Source organism: Carassius auratus, chromosome 29, assembly GCF_003368295.1.
Source record: "Carassius auratus strain Wakin chromosome 29, ASM336829v1, whole genome shotgun sequence".
Taxonomy (NCBI): Eukaryota; Metazoa; Chordata; class Actinopteri; order Cypriniformes; family Cyprinidae; genus Carassius; species Carassius auratus.
In genome coordinates, this window is record NC_039271.1 from 12,605,858 (window position 1) to 12,621,677 (window position 15,820).

Sequence of the window (15,820 nt, forward strand, 5' to 3'; positions counted from 1 at the left end):
AGGTGTCTAGCAGTATACGCATCACATGAATTAAGTTGATCGTTGTAATTTCTCAATGATAATTGTTCATTTATGAGCATTATGAGCAATGTTCATAGACCTTGTTATTAGTTTGTACCTGCAATTGTTGATCAGTTATGTACACTGTAAGAAACAAAAATATGTAGAAAAATGGAAAAGGTACTGGTAATTTTCTGCCAGGACATTATCTGTTAAGTTGTAACCTGAAAACACAAAATAAAATGTGTAATTATAATGCAGCCAAAAAATAAAAATAGAAACAGAAATTCTGTCAAATTAATAGTACAGTGTGGTCTATTTTACAGCGTACTAACTATAATTGTTCAGAATGTGCGGTTTTACTAGTTAATAAAAATTCCATAAAATGTAATTGTTAAAAATGTATAAATAATGTATAAAATATATATTGCATATTACATCCGTACTCTAAATAATGCATACACACATTAAAGAAGTTTACAAAAAAAAGAAAAAGTATGCTGTAACTTAAATTACAGCTTTTAAAATTACAGTAACAGATGGCAAACCTGCTGCTAGTATTTAACGGTAAAATTTACAGGTAATTTTTTACAGTGTAACTTAAACAAAAAATGCCAAAGGAATAAAAAGAAAGAAAGAAAGAAATTACACTACCATTCAAAAATGTATGATTTTTTAAAGAAGTATTATGCCCGCCAAGGCTACGTTTTATCAAAAACAAATTAAAACAGAGATACTGTGAAATATTATTACAATTTTATTTTCATATTATGTTATTATTTTCCACTGTGATGGCAAGGCTAAATTTTCAGCAGTCCTTACTCCAGTCTTTAGTGTAACATGATCCTTCAGAAATCATTGTATTATGCTGATTTGGTTTCCAAGAAAGCGTTCTCTTTTCTCATGTTAGGTCAGGCCACACCTGCTTCACCACCATCACACTCAACGCTGGCGTACCACAGGGCTGTGTGCTGAGCCCATTCCTCTATTCCCTCTACACCCACAACTGCAAGCCTGTGCATGAATCCAACTTCATCAAGTTTGCAGATGACACCAATGGTGATTGGCCTCATCAGAGACAACGATGAAACTGCTTACAGGGAGGAGGTTCAGCACCTGGCTGTGTGGTGTGTTGACAACAACCTGCTTCTCAACACCAGTAAGACAAAGGTGCCCACTGTGGGCTTCAGGAAGAAGAATGCATGCATGACCCCATCTACATTAATGGGATGGTTGTTGAGCGTGTCTCCAGCTTCAAGTTCCTGGGAACCCACATCTCAGAGGACCTGTCCTGGACCACAAACACCTCCAGCCTGGTCAAGAAGGCTCACCAGCGCCTCTTCTTCCTTAGGACACTGAAGAAGGACCAGTTGTCTTCAGCCATCCTGATGAACTTCTACTGGTCTGCGATCGAGAACATCCGGACCAGTTAACTTGTATCACAGTCTGGTATGGTAACTGCTCTCTTGCTGACCACAAGACACTGTAGAGGGTGGTGAAAACCACCCAACGCATCACAGTACAACACTTCCTGCTATCGAGGACATCCAACGAAGCTTGCAGCATTCTTAATGACTCCTTTCAACCTGACCATAGACTGTTTAACATCCTGCCCTCCGGGAGATGCTGAGGACCAGCAGACTCAGGAACAGCTTTTTCCCTATCCACCTTTTTCGTGACGTAAAAATGGGTGCCACCATTTGTAAATTCTATGGGTGTAGCTTCCGGTCTCATTTGCGTCCAGTTATTTTTAGATGTACAAAACAGTTTATTTTGCTGCTTGATATTGACAACTGATGTGTCCTATCATATTATTTTAATCTGTTATCTTAATTAAGAACACACTGGTTTGTACTGCAAACTGTTTTACCATTTACTGCACATAGTTATTCTCCTCGTTATTTACCTTTAGCGGCTAATGAAATGGAAGCCTCGCCCATAGGCTTACTTCCGCGTTGAGAAAAAAGATGCTGTCTTCTTTCTGAATTTTGCCCTCTGACAACCAACCTCCACCTCCTCCAACCAACATGCACTCACCACTACATCTGGTTTACAAACACACACACACACACACACACACACACACAGTGTGTTCATTCATACAGAATACTCAATCCACAATGGAATATTTTCTATGCACTTTTTAAATGTCCGTTACACTAGTGTAAATGTCTGATGTTCATATGTTCATCGTTTCTGCTTATAGTGTACATACACTAATTACATAATCCATCTGTATAGTATATTCATAGTACACTATATCTGTACAGTATATCATGCTGATAGTATTTAAAAATATTTAAGTTATGTCCATAGTACTGCCCTATCTGTATATTTATTGTACATTTGTAACATATTGTTGACACTGGTTCGATGCTAACTGCATTTCATTGCCTTGTACCTTGTACCATGTAAAATGTATAAAAAATTCATTTGAATCTTTTGAGCAGGAGTGTATATTAAAACATCATAATGCTCGAAAATTCAAGCAAATAAATTCAGCTTGGCTTACAAAAGGATAGGGATGATGTAAGCGCACTTATAATGACAGGTTAAAGTCAACATGAAATGGCATTCACATCTGTAATGACGTAAAATTACGCATTTCTGAGTAAGTTTGAAAGTTTAAATCAATACCTAATTAATCATATTATATTCACTACTAACATTATCCAATAGCCAATGCAACCAAAATGACTTCAACAGTGATTATAAGTTATTAGTTAAACGTATTTTTCATTTTCATTTTATATTTTATATTAACTTATTATTTACTAGAAATTTTAAAGACTTTCAACAAAGTATAGAAGATACAAAAGGCTTTAGTGTTTGTTTGCGGTCATTGAAACCCCTGGAGATTTAGGTTAAGATTGGGAAATGACACGCAGTAAAATTTGATCTAGAGTGCCGTTTAAGTGATTCAGTTGAAAACAGGTCACAGTAAAAAAAAAATGAATGGAGTCATAAAATAAAACGGGTCCTAAATAAGGACTTTGATGCTGTGTATAACACAGATCAAAAAAAGCTTTGATGTTGACTCAGCACAGGAAAGTGACTGTGGAAATGAACGAATGAATAAATGCATGAGGTGTTTTCCATCATTAGTAGCGGTCCTATGAGAGAGACCAGAGAACAGTGCATCATCAGGGTAAATGTAGATGGAGGGGAGGGATAGTGGGGTTATCTGAATAATTCAGCACACTAGGTTCGGTAAACGCTGACTCTGATGTGGGCCTGCAGCCTTACGGAGTCCAAATGCTGTTTAAAATTAGATTTCAGCGCTTTAATGAAAAGTAAAGTCAGCACGCCTGTGGAAAAATTACTAATAGAGATGCATTCATTGTGACCTGTCATTGTTCCTATTGTGAACCAGAAAGAGACCCTGTTGAACTAAATAATAAATAACTACAATGCCTTGAAGCCACGTGTCTCTGTATCTGTAGGCTGGCAGGTTTCTGGGGGAAACTGATGTCACAGCTCTCAAAAATGGGCATGTTCAAAAGGTATGAGAAGGTTTTTGTGTGTTGCAAGACCTCTAGAGCCCATCAAAATGTGCATTAAATGTAAACGTGAGGTGTAAACGCTGTCACTGCTTGTTTTCCACAGAGTGCTACTCTATGACTATCAGCCCATGTGTAAGGTGAATCCTCCTTCTGCTAGCGGCGCTCGACCCCTGCTAAGTGTAAGCATTGTCCTGTCTGTTTGAATAACATCTACCAGAACACAAGCATCAGATGCTATCAGTGTTACTTGTAAAACATTACACTGCTGTTCTTGCGATCCAGTGTGTATGGGTGGAGGTCACAGGTCAGTGCTGATCGTAATAAAGGCTTGGCCTTCACACCATGACCCTTTGTGACGCTGTAGAGAGAAACAGACAAGATGTATGCTTTCTGTCATAAGCTCTTGAACGGAATTTCTCAGTGCAATTGAAATGAAAGGATGCCAGCTTCATTCTTTCATTCCTTTTTTTCCCCCCTCGTTCTGCTTTTCAGCCCTTTTATAATCTTTTGGCAGCACTGACTCAGATCATCCCTTGTAAAGTCAGACATTTTCTCCATTCCAGGTTTTTAGTGGACTTCAACATCTACAGTCAGTGGCACTTAGATCCCTTTGTGGAGGATATGTGTAAACCAAAAAAGCTCAGGGGTCCTGGAGTGCAGAGTTCAGCTCCAACTCTAACTAAACACACCTAAACCAGCTAATCTTAAGGTCTTACTAGGCATACTAGAAACTTCCATGCAGGTGTGTTGAGGCAAGTTATAGCTGAACTCTGCAGGACAAAGTTTGGAGACCCCTGGTGTGAAGTAATACCATCACTTCATCATTCCTCACCTGCTTGTATGGGGGTTCCTGTGTCTTCCTGCTTCATCTTCATCACCAACCCTCTTATATCTGTAATTCTGTAACCCTCCTTCATCTTAAGACCTTATTCCATTCATGTAAGTGCTGTCTCCATCACTGTGTGTGATATTGCTAGTGCTGTGTGTGAAAAAAAGAGCAGAGAAAGATTTGGCCATGCTGTTATTCAATATTATTGCTGTCTGTTGTTCAAAGTGTATAATGAAAGTACGCTATAGCATTTGAAAATTTAACGACCATGCATTTTTGAATTCATAGATTTGTTTTGTAGCTAGTAAGAAGTCAAAGGGGGACATTCTGCACCCCTGTGTCACCGAGTGTCCCAGCTTCGTCTATGAGCCGTCGATCAAAGAAACCCACAGCATGATCAAGTGTGTGGAAGATGTCAAAAGTAAGAGCACTCATACTGTAGATCATTTGCCCATGGATGGATTTGCAACCCAATTATTTTTATTATTTTATCTCGCAAATAAAAATACATATATTTTAATAAGCTCTCTGCAAGTCGGATTTGCAAAAAGATGTGATTTTGAGAACCTAAAGCTGTTATTGGAATTATAAATCCTTGGGACGTACTTCTGTGTCATCTTGCTAAACCAATTAAAGTTTAAGAAAATTAAACCTGCATGAAGAATCATGGGAGTGAAGGGTCCATCAGTTGAACCCTTTGAAATCCTTCATTCTGGGCCCTTTGATGTGGCTAGTTTTGAGCACTTCAATTTGGGACAACCCTTCAGCCATGATCGTTCTCACTACAGAGTGCCCTTCAGAGGAGGATTTATCCTGTTTGGAACACAGCGGTAATATATTAGTTTGTCAGGCTAAAGAAAATCTATGCTCAGAGTCATCTCAACTGCCACAGTTTTCTGTCTTTTTGACGCCCTCTAATGGTGAAGACAAATAACATACAGGAAAATAAAGCTACAGTACAAAAGAGAGGATGTGCCAGTAATGTTTAGGAAAAAATGTCTGTTTTAACCACATTGCTTTATTTTCACAATATAATCATTTTCTTTATCAACAATGGCTAGGATTATTATGGTCCTCTTGCATCTCGTCTTTTAAAGTGCTCAGTGCTCGAAAAAATGTATATGGTGAGCAAATATTTATCAAACTTCTGTACAAGGTCTCAGTTTACTTGAGGGTTTGTCTTTTTGGCAATCGAACCAAGTGTGAAAGCACCCTTGATCTCTCTCTTTTCCTTCTCTCTTTCTGTAATTAATCAGATTCCTGATAGTAACTTACTGTAGGTGGTGATTCAGGCAGACTGTGACTGTTCTCGGCGGTGTGCACCAATCATCATTCAGATATATCCTTAAAACCCAGCTAAATCAGGCTCCACAAACATCACACTGAGGAGAAGAATCACAGCTTTGAATGAGATATAGTCACTTAAAGGTGCATACAGTACATTAACTTCATTAAAAAAATGTTACAGAATGCAAACCTGCATTTTTAACTGGATTATAAAGTGTATTATATTTAAAAATATATATTTGTGAACTGGATTGAGGTATAACGCAATTGTTTGTTGTTTATTGTTTGAGGCATACCACCCTCAAGTAAACACACACATACTAGACTGCTTTCAGGCATGCATTACAGCAATGCCTTTTGATTACAATTGTCTGCATGCAAAATACGATTTTTCTGAAACCTCTGGTACATATTTTTGTCTCTGTTTTGATTTAGGGAAATGCTAAGCACTGTGATGGGGCCGCAGCAATCAGCTTGTCCATCATGCTGTTCCTAGTCTGTTTATCAGTCTCTGCACTCATCCGTCGATGACAGAGGGCCTGTAAAACTCCCAAGAGGGTCACCTATAGTGCGCATGCTCAGCTCAGCATGTTTTTATTAGCAATAGCTTGAGTTGACTAGACTAGAACACATTATTTTTCTACAGTGCAAGAAGTCTTTTGCAAACATCAATTGTATGTAGCATTACTCGTTAAATTGTACAAGTTTGTGGATTTTTTTATTTTTTTAGCAGTGCTGGGCTTTTATGATTTGTCTTCACATGGTCTCTGAACCATCTGCAAAAACATCTTTGAAAAATCAGTGGGGATAGATCGAATTGAGACCCAGACAAGGATGAACAGAAGCTGAGCTTCAATGAACTGTGACATTACAGAGGAGAATTTATGGCTAGTAGCTGTATGTGACTGTATATCTATATAAAGCAGAAGAAAAGTGCACAATCTATAGATGTGCGTGTAAAAGAAAGAGTTAGAGTTAGCATGGCTTTTCACATTTTTCTCTGACACCGAAGGTGATCTATGGACTAATGAACATTATGATATAAAAATGAGGATGTTACAGTAATTGAAAGATGTCTTGTATTTAAACCTTTACATTTTAAGTAATCTGTCCTGCGACTTGCACAAAAACTTTTTTTTAACAGATTATAAATCTTTGTCAGAATAAATTACAAAAATGTGTCATGGTTACTTTCTTACATTTAATATCTTTACTATCGTTTTTGCTTAGGTATAAATGCACAAGAATGCATATGTTGTTATTTTTTCAAATGCTACCGTTACTGACACTGTAAAAATTGCATTACAGGACTCCCATGTTTCTTACTGTTCACCTAAAACTTGATTTAAAATAAATTTGAAACTTGATTAGCTTTTTTTAAACTTTATATATATATATATATATATATATATATATATATATATATATATATATATATATATATATATATATATATATATATATTAAAATGTAGTATATTCATATGATGGCAAAGCTGAATTTTACTCCTATCTTAGGTATTGCTTCATAAATCATTCTAATATGCTGATTTGGTGTTCAATTATCATCAGTTATTATCAGTGCTAAATTATCAATAATGGTTCTTATAAACAGTGTTTAAAACAGTTTTTGATGCTTAATATTTCATGAAATTCAAAATATTTAACAGTGTAATAAGGACATCGTCATTTATATTTTGAAATATTATGATCTTCTACTTTTTTAATTTTATTTATTCTATCCTAATATTATTTTCTTCTATTTTGATCTATTTTAAAATGTAACTTGACTTTTCAGCAGCCACTACTCCAGTCTTCATCCTCACATGAACAGTCACAAATCTTACTAATATTCTGATTTGGTGGTCGGTTATTATCAGTGCTCAATTATTAATAATGGTTGTTATTATTATTAACGTTTGCTGCTAAATATTTTATTTCGTGACTTTAAAAAAAATTCTAAACAATTTAAAACATTTAAATAAATATATAGAAATACACTTAAGTTAATCTGTTTTGCTTGGTCTGAGGGGCTTACTATATGGGCTATTTTCTCCATGTATATTATTGTCTCCGCCTCGCGTCGTGACCGCATCACCACCTCGGGTGTGCATTATTTTTCTCATAATTAAACGGCCCGTCGTCAATTATTCCTTACTTCTTTACTTTTATTGTGGAAGAATGTGATGTCACGGACTCTTAATTTGTCAGCGTGAGCGCGAGGGGGGAGGAGGCTCAGATTCAGCGCAGCTCCGCCGCAGCGCTCAACAAACATCAACCTTTGAATAGAGAATAAACATGAGCGATCACTGAGCCACTGATCCGCCTGCTCAACTGACGGACATTCACTTCATTTCTTCCTTATTTTGATCCTCGGTTGACCGCCAAACTGTCTAATCTGGAGGAGGACGGGGAGGTGAGAATTTAGAAATATGATGGTGGATATAAATCACAGTCGTGCTCTTGTAAATCTTTAGCTTTATGCAGGCTCGCGCTCGTAATAATATACGATACAGAAGCAGGCGTGTGACGACTAAACAAACAATCGCAATGTCGGTTTGTTATATATCACCTGTCCATCACCGATGCTGTGTTTTTTGATAAACGAGGCTTATTGTTCAGTGTTCATTGAATATGACCACCTTGCTGTGATCTGTGGGGGGTTTCCACGTAAAAGCATCTGTTTCTGTAGACCTGTCAAACTGCATGTCACGTCTTCAAGGTCACGCGCGCAGACGCGAGGCCGAGCGCGCTCGAATCAAGTTTGCGGTTTGCCAGATTGATTAGTTTGAACATCAATGACCGCAGCAGGTGCAGGAGCCTTCTCAGTACCGATCTGGTATTTTTTTCACAAACAAACCATGCTTGGACATAAAAAAAAAAATGCTAATGAAGGAATATGACGTGAGCTCCGCTTGTGTTATATTGAATATTGCGCGGTTGCGATTCGGCTTTTAGGCACAAAACCGCGAGTAACGTTATTTGATATTCAGGGCAAGAACAACAACACTCTTGCTTCCGTGATACTGCTTAAAACACATTTCCATAAACAAGACATTAAACTCGAGTAACTTACTTTTCAGGAAAAAAAAATCGTCAATTAGTTGGAATTGGAAATGGTTTAAAAGAAGTCAAACCGTCAAGTTTTGCATGTATCCAAGCAGCGACGCACATACTAAACACCGGCCTGGATCAGCGTGTAAAAATGGAACGGAGCGACACAATAGATTTCCTCATTCGAATAAAAGTGTTCTGAAATCACTCATTTGAAACTCTGCTTCGGGTTTTTACATTTTCTCACCAATTACACAGACCCACACCTACCAGTAATTAATGAACTAGTTAGCCACTTTTCTTTACATTATAGATCTTACTCTTGTTTTTGTTTTTAAATTAATGTCTTTAATATATATATATATATATATATATATATATATATATATATATATATATATATATACATATACATATACATATATATATATATATATATATATATATATATACATATACATATATATATATATATACATATACATATACATATATATATATATATATATATATATATATATATATATGTGTGTGTGTGTGTGTTTTGTTTTAGTTAGTGTTTATTTTATTTAAATTGTAACAAAAATGTACTTTTATTGTTTTAGTTAACTGTAATTACCCTGAATTACAAAAAAAAAAATTTAATTGATGGAATAATAAAAAATAAATCTTATAATTATGATGAATTATTTTGCTATATTTTTTATTGTTGCTGGTCACTGTGATGATTATTATTAATAATTACATTAGTTATCTAAAAAATAATATCATTTACAATAAATACTGATAAATCAATTATTGTTGTAATTATTGCAATCTTTCATATACACATGTAGAAATACTGTACGTGTGGTTGGTTTGGTAGTAGGGCTGTTTTGTGTAGTTGCATTCATTTATATTCAGAGAGCTTTGGTTTGCAAATGATTTTCCTGTTCTAGGCTAGCATGGCCATGACGGGAGGCATGGCAGCGCCGCTCCCGATGAGTAACCACACACGTGAGAGAGTGACGGTGGCCAAACTCACGCTGGAGCACTTCTACAGCACCCTGCTCACTCAGCACGAGGAGCGGGAGACGAGGTAACCATAGCAACACTACACCTGTATCACTCAATGTATCGTTTCAGTCAACTATTATTTGATTAGAATAAAGCTCATTTGCAGCGGCTCCCTCTTGTTACAGGCAGAAGAAGCTGGAGAAGGTGATGGATGAGGAGGGTTTACCTGATGAAGAGGTGAGAGATGTCCTCAGAGAAGATCTACTGACCTTAGAGCTACCTCACGTTATTGTGGAGTTATTAATGACTGCCTGAGTTAATAATCACAGAAGTGTCAATAAAAAAAAAAACGTTTTTGCTTATCTGAGAAATGGTTTGAATAAGATTCAGACTGTGTGCTTTGTGCTTAGTACCCTGCTCCGAGTATGCCAGGGATGTTTAATGTGTGACCAGTGTTGTTGCATGTGAATACCTTAAAAATACCTTCCTGAGTAGTTTGTCTTTTTGTTGTAGAAGAGTATGAGGCGCTCTCTGCACGCTCGTAAGGAGACCGAGTTTCTACGGCTCAAGAGGACCCGTCTTGGTCTCGATGACTTTGAGTCCCTTAAAGTGATCGGGAGAGGAGCATTTGGTGAGGTGTGTCTACAGAAGTATACCGTTTCAACAGTTGAAATATATATATACACACACACACACACACACACACACACACACACACACACACACACACACACACACACATACAGGTGCTGGTCATATAATTAGAATATCATCAAAAGGTTGATTTATTTCACTAATTCCATTCAAAAAGTGAAACTTGTATATTATATTCATTCATTACACACAGACTGATATATTTCAAATGTTTATTTCTTTTAATTTTGATGTTTATAACTAACAACTAAGGAAAATCCCAAATTCCCGAATGAGTGAAACCAGCACCAGTGTATATATATATTTTTTTTTACTTCCACACCATTTCAATTATTTCAATTATTTTTATATTATATTATAACTCTACAAATCCTAATTTTGTGCTGTATTCAGGTGCGCCTGGTTCAGAAAAAGGACACGGGTCACATTTATGCCATGAAGATCCTCAGGAAATCCGACATGTTGGAGAAAGAGCAGGTATGGACTCCATTCGATTCCATTAAATTCAGCCCTCTCAGATAGTCCCCTCGTCTGTTATACCCATCCACTGATACGATCTCTCCTCACCTGTATTCCTCCCTGGGGCAGGTGGCTCATATCCGGGCCGAGAGAGATATCCTGGTGGAGGCTGATGGCGCCTGGGTAGTGAAGATGTTCTACAGCTTTCAAGATAAACGCAATCTGTATCTCATCATGGAGTTTCTGCCTGGAGGTAAAGACAGATGAAGAAAATATCACATGCTCTTTACTGATGTAGCTGTTAGGGATACAGAACTGGAACTCGTAGCAGCACTATGGAAAGTCCTATTTTTAGTGCAGCAGCCCAGAGGTCATAACTCTTGTGTGTGTGCGTGTGTTCAGGAGATATGATGACTCTGCTGATGAAGAAAGACACGCTGTCAGAAGAAGCTACGCAGTTTTATATTGCAGAGACTGTCCTGGCCATTGACTCCATTCACCAGCTGGGCTTCATTCACAGGGATATCAAACCTGACAACCTGCTGCTCGACTCACGGGTGGGAATTCGCCTTTATCTCTTATTGACTCACACACACAACAATAAAACATGGTCACAGTGTTCAACGGAGATGAATGGGTTTATGGAAGACTATTGTACAGTAGGAAATGGGACACCTCATAACATGCTGTCTTTATGATTTGTAGGGCCATGTCAAACTGTCGGACTTTGGCCTCTGCACAGGCCTGAAGAAGGCCCATCGGACTGAATTTTACAGGAACCTCACGCACAACCCTCCCAGTGACTTCTGTGAGTAACCCACATAACACAGATCACACCTAGAAACAACACTTGTTTATACATACTGTACCACAAAATAAAGAAGTCATATCATAAGAAATCAATTTCCTTGACTATGACTTGCTCTGCTGTACGTATTCAGAACATTTTCCTTCCCAGTCATAATGACATAATGGAAACAGGATGGAAGAATTCAGTCTGACTATGGTGCAAACAAATTTAACGGACGTTTTAAATGGACCTTTAGGCAAAATATAATTAAAACCAGATCAAATTAACCATATTTGCTCTGTTTCCACCTCCTTTAGCTTTCCAAAACATGAATTCAAAACGGAAGGCAGAAACATGGAAGAAGAACCGAAGACAGCTGGTAGGAGAGTGTTTCTTTATGCTACACAACAGAAATGTACTGGTATTAACAGTTATTTCTATTCCTTTCATATACAGGCGTATTCAACCGTCGGGACGCCAGACTATATCGCCCCTGAGGTTTTCATGCAGACGGGCTACAACAAGCTTTGTGACTGGTGGTCTCTTGGAGTGATCATGTACGAGATGTTGATAGGTTAGTTACTTTCCGATACTAAACACTAAGTAAACGGGTCAAATCAGGCCAGTCCTCTCTCTCTGTAAAAGCATTCTGCTGTAGCCTTTTCCTGTGCTGAAACAGGTATTTGTTTTGCTTTCCTGTTCCAGGCTACCCACCCTTCTGTTCCGAGACGCCACAGGAAACCTACAGGAAGGTCATGAACTGGCGAGAAACGCTAATTTTCCCCCCTGAAGTCCCCATTTCAGAGAGAGCCAAGGACTTGATCCTTAGGTCAGAGATATTTCTATATATGTAACAAACTGTATAGAAGAAAGGAGTCGATTAACAATCCAAAAACAAAACGTCACTGGGCTTTTAAGGCTGAAGTGATTGTTTCCGTCAAGTAAAGGGTGCCACCGTTTTCAAAAAATAGCTATTCATTACTTGAGATAATTAGAAATTTGATCTGACCAAACTGTGTTCTCAGGTATTGCACAGATGCAGAAAACAGGGTTGGATCAGGAAGTGTGGATGAAATCAAATCTCACCCTTTCTTCGAGTCCGTGGACTGGGAGCATATCAGGTACTTCTGCACAAACACTTTTCTGTGTTTCTTGCGTCATCACAGTGTCATCTAGAACTGCAAAGTCACTGTTTGTGAGCGAGACGAATACAATGTTGATTTTGGCAACGTTAATGTGTGTGTATGATCATAGAGAAGCATTGTTTGAAGTTGAGAACTGAAATTGAACTGTTTACCTTCTCCCAGGGAGAGACCTGCTGCTATTTCCATTGACATCAAGAGCATCGATGATACGTCCAACTTTGATGACTTTCCAGAGTCAGACATTCTACAGCCAGGTACCGTAAACCGGTTTTGATAATCAGCTAAATCTTATGGACACACCGTACATAAACAAAAATATACACTTTTAGAAATGATTTGAGTTTGCATCAAAATTGTGCATCTCCAGATTTAAGGCCTGTTCACTCCAGTGATGATATCTCTGCTGGTGTCCACACAACCGCTATTATTTTGTCTGCCACGTTAAAGTTGGATCGATTCTGATTGGCTGTCAACAATTGTATCATTCATGTGATCATTCCTCTGTGTTATTATAAATGTGTGGTACTATTAGGATAATTTTAAAACTTCGCAATTATAAAGTTTTCACCCTCAGTGTGAACGGACCTTTAATCTGATTCAGTGGCCATATTAAATTTGATTATTGTTAAGTTTGCTTAATACATTTAAGTTATAGGTTCTTCAACAAATTTCTTGTTTTCCAGTTTGTAGAACATATGTTTAGGATAAATGAGTAAAATAAGATACAAATAAAGTTATATTTAAATATATAAATATTATATATTACATGCATAATCCCCTAAAATGTACTGATTTATTAAGTAGTTATTAACACACAATAAATGCTCAGACTAAAATGTATCCACACCTGTAGTGCTCACAGATCAAGCATGTTTACGAATCGAAAGCAGTGCCATTCTCTTGATCTATCTGAGTTTACCTGAGAAAAGACCTTTAGATACAATACAGACCAAATACTCATATACGAACAGATGTAATTCATTTATAACTATATGGATTTAATGTCACTCTTTGTTGTTCTGAATGTCCTCTTCACCTCTCATTTCAGTAACAAATGTAACAGAACCAGACTTCAAGTCCAAGGACTGGGTTTTCCTTAACTACACCTACAAACGCTTTGAGGGATTGACACAGCGTGGCACCATCCCCACTTATATGAAGGCAGGCAAGGCCTGAAACTGGCACTGATGGTCTGAAAAAAGGAGGATTAGAATGTAAATGACAATTCAAATGCAGATTTCTGCAGATGAAAAGCTTATGCACTGCCGCTTTGTGCTACACAGTAGACTTGTTCTCAGAGGAGTCCCTGGTGACAATAAAAAGGGGGGAAAAAAGCATAATATTTAAATGGCCAAACATATGGAGAGACTCTCTTGTCCTGCTGCTCAGCTAAAAGGAGACACAGATGTTGTCCAAATGCTCTTCAACACTGGATCAAACAGGGTCAGAGAGAGAGAAAAAGAGAGAAAAGGGAAGCAGATACATCACTGAAGCCTTACGTTCAGAAAACAGAGGACGTTTTAACCTCAAACCTCCTAGGTGACTACACTGCAATAAAGTTGGTTACTCTCAGTCACTTTTAAGCTTCTTTTCCCAAGGAAGTTGAGAATCTGTATAAACCCAAACGAAACATGTACACTGTTAGACACACTGTATGATATAGTTAACTACCTGATGCTGAATATTCCCCACAAATGTATTTTGTGTTTTTGTGCAGTTGTTTTAATTTTAATATATGATTGCAACCTACCTAGAAGAAGCTTGAAGAAGAGAGGAATTAGGGGGTTTCTGTTTACGTCAGTGAGCAGCCCGCCCTCCTCTATCTTTTCCTGTTCATTTCATTCACACGGTGATGTAGTTCATTCATTTTCTTTTTTTAATTATTTTTATTATTATTGTGAGCATTGTTCACCTATGCAACCATTTTTGTAGTTGTGTTGTAACACATGCAAGATGTAGCTTCAATCAGTGGTTTTAATGGGAAGATAAATGATGCTAAAAACCTGCTCTCCTTTATATAATCAAGTTTTACAAATGTACAGGGTTTAAAAGGATGAAAATAATCGGCTAAATTTCAAAAAACATTTTAGCATATTGTCTGCAAGTTAACTGAAGATGCTCAAACCTTTAACCAAATAACAACTACTGGTGGTAAACGCCTGTCTGCAGAACACCAATTGGGAAGTAAACCTTCAGTGTATGGCTGTTACTGGATAAGTTTTGGCATTTTTGTACATTGACTATGACACATCTTGGCCAGTAACATCATACAGTACACCCATTTTCATCCAAATGTAATTGTTGAGGATATTTAGTGACTGAGCACCTTCTGTTGTGCATGACTACAAAATACCGGCCAAATAGACTGAAAAGAGCAAATGCTGTAGGCAGCTTACTTGTAAAAGATTGGTGCTGGGGAGGGGGTTTACGTAATCTATTCGTTTTTGTTGCTTTGTTATATGTTTACTTGGTGTAAAAATGTAAAAGCAAGAAATAAATGTTCAAAACATTGACAGTTTTCACAGACCAATTTGTCCAAGTCAATGGAAAGTCAAGCACCCTCTCTAGTGGTGATTTCTATAACTACAATTTAACAAGAGACCTACTGTATGCTGGTCAGCACACCAAATGTAGGAGTTAAAGCTGCGGTAGGGAACTTTTGACACTAGCGGTTAATTAACAGAACTGCTTGCGTCTTGCGGAAGAACATCGTTGCCGGAACTACTTCTCTCTGTTTATGTCTATGAAGAATCACAAAGGTACTGGGTTACTCCGCCGCGGTACCCCCGAAGCAATCTAAAATAGTCCGAATATAAATACTTATTATAGGTGCACCCTAGTGATTCAGGACAAGCCAAAAACACGGTTTGGAAAATGGATTCATGGTGTTACTCGCTTATTATATACATTTTTTCTACATTTTGAACACAAACAAAGTTACGGCCCGCAGCTCTGATTGGTTATTTCTTACCGGGAGCGATGTATTTCTGCAAATGGCAATAGGACCACTGGGAGGAGCCAGAGGAGCTTGATTTTTTTCACAGATTATCTGTCTCATATTCTACTGTCAGGACATAATGACAGGTTTAATAAATATGTAAAAA

At 37.5% G+C, this 15,820-nt stretch overlaps 2 protein-coding genes and 1 long non-coding RNA gene across 5 annotated transcripts in view; 2 read left to right on the plus strand and 1 right to left on the minus strand.

The window, feature by feature from the left end:
* The window catches only part of LOC113048098 (uncharacterized), a 27,607-nt gene extending 25,322 nt beyond the window's left edge, over positions 1-2,285 (plus strand). The window contains exon 6 of the long non-coding RNA XR_003276400.1: positions 911-2,285. This is a non-coding gene — a long non-coding RNA (uncharacterized LOC113048098). The remainder of the gene's footprint in view (positions 1-910) is intronic.
* The window catches only part of LOC113048097 (leucine-rich repeat and transmembrane domain-containing protein 2-like), a 26,043-nt gene extending 20,309 nt beyond the window's left edge, over positions 1-5,734 (minus strand). Inside the window, exons 1-3 of one of the 3 annotated variants that reach the window (XM_026209626.1) lie at positions 5,608-5,734; positions 4,985-5,145; positions 4,336-4,482 (exon numbers count right to left, since the gene is read on the minus strand). In XM_026209626.1, coding sequence (XP_026065411.1) covers positions 4,336-4,420 — 85 coding nt within the window. In that variant the 5' untranslated portion in view covers positions 4,421-4,482; positions 4,985-5,145; positions 5,608-5,734. Of the gene's footprint in view, positions 1-4,335; positions 4,483-4,984 lie in introns of those variants that run through there. The other 2 variants (XM_026209625.1, XM_026209628.1) reach the window with 2 other exon arrangements.
* A 2,076-nt stretch (positions 5,735-7,810) lies between these two features.
* LOC113048099 (serine/threonine-protein kinase 38-like) lies at positions 7,811-15,229 on the plus strand. Its single transcript, XM_026209629.1, has 14 exons — positions 7,811-8,034; positions 9,611-9,750; positions 9,854-9,905; positions 10,182-10,304; positions 10,716-10,799; positions 10,911-11,034; positions 11,184-11,338; positions 11,487-11,589; positions 11,889-11,950; positions 12,028-12,145; positions 12,277-12,400; positions 12,597-12,692; positions 12,879-12,970; positions 13,765-15,229. Exons 2-14 carry the CDS (start codon positions 9,617-9,619, stop codon positions 13,890-13,892), a joined length of 1,395 nt encoding a protein of 464 aa, XP_026065414.1. The 5' UTR covers positions 7,811-8,034; positions 9,611-9,616; the 3' UTR covers positions 13,893-15,229.
* Positions 15,230-15,820: the final 591 nt, after the last annotated feature.

Coding starts and splice junctions, on each gene's coding strand:
- LOC113048099 (XM_026209629.1), top strand. CDS start 9,617: ATGGCCATGACGGGAGGCATGGCAGCGCCGCTCCCGATGAGTAACCAC. Junction 11,339..11,486: donor ACCTGCTGCTCGACTCACGG/GTGGGAATTCGC, acceptor TATGATTTGTAG/GGCCATGTCAAACTGTCGGA. Junction 12,146..12,276: donor CATGTACGAGATGTTGATAG/GTTAGTTACTTT, acceptor TTCCTGTTCCAG/GCTACCCACCCTTCTGTTCC.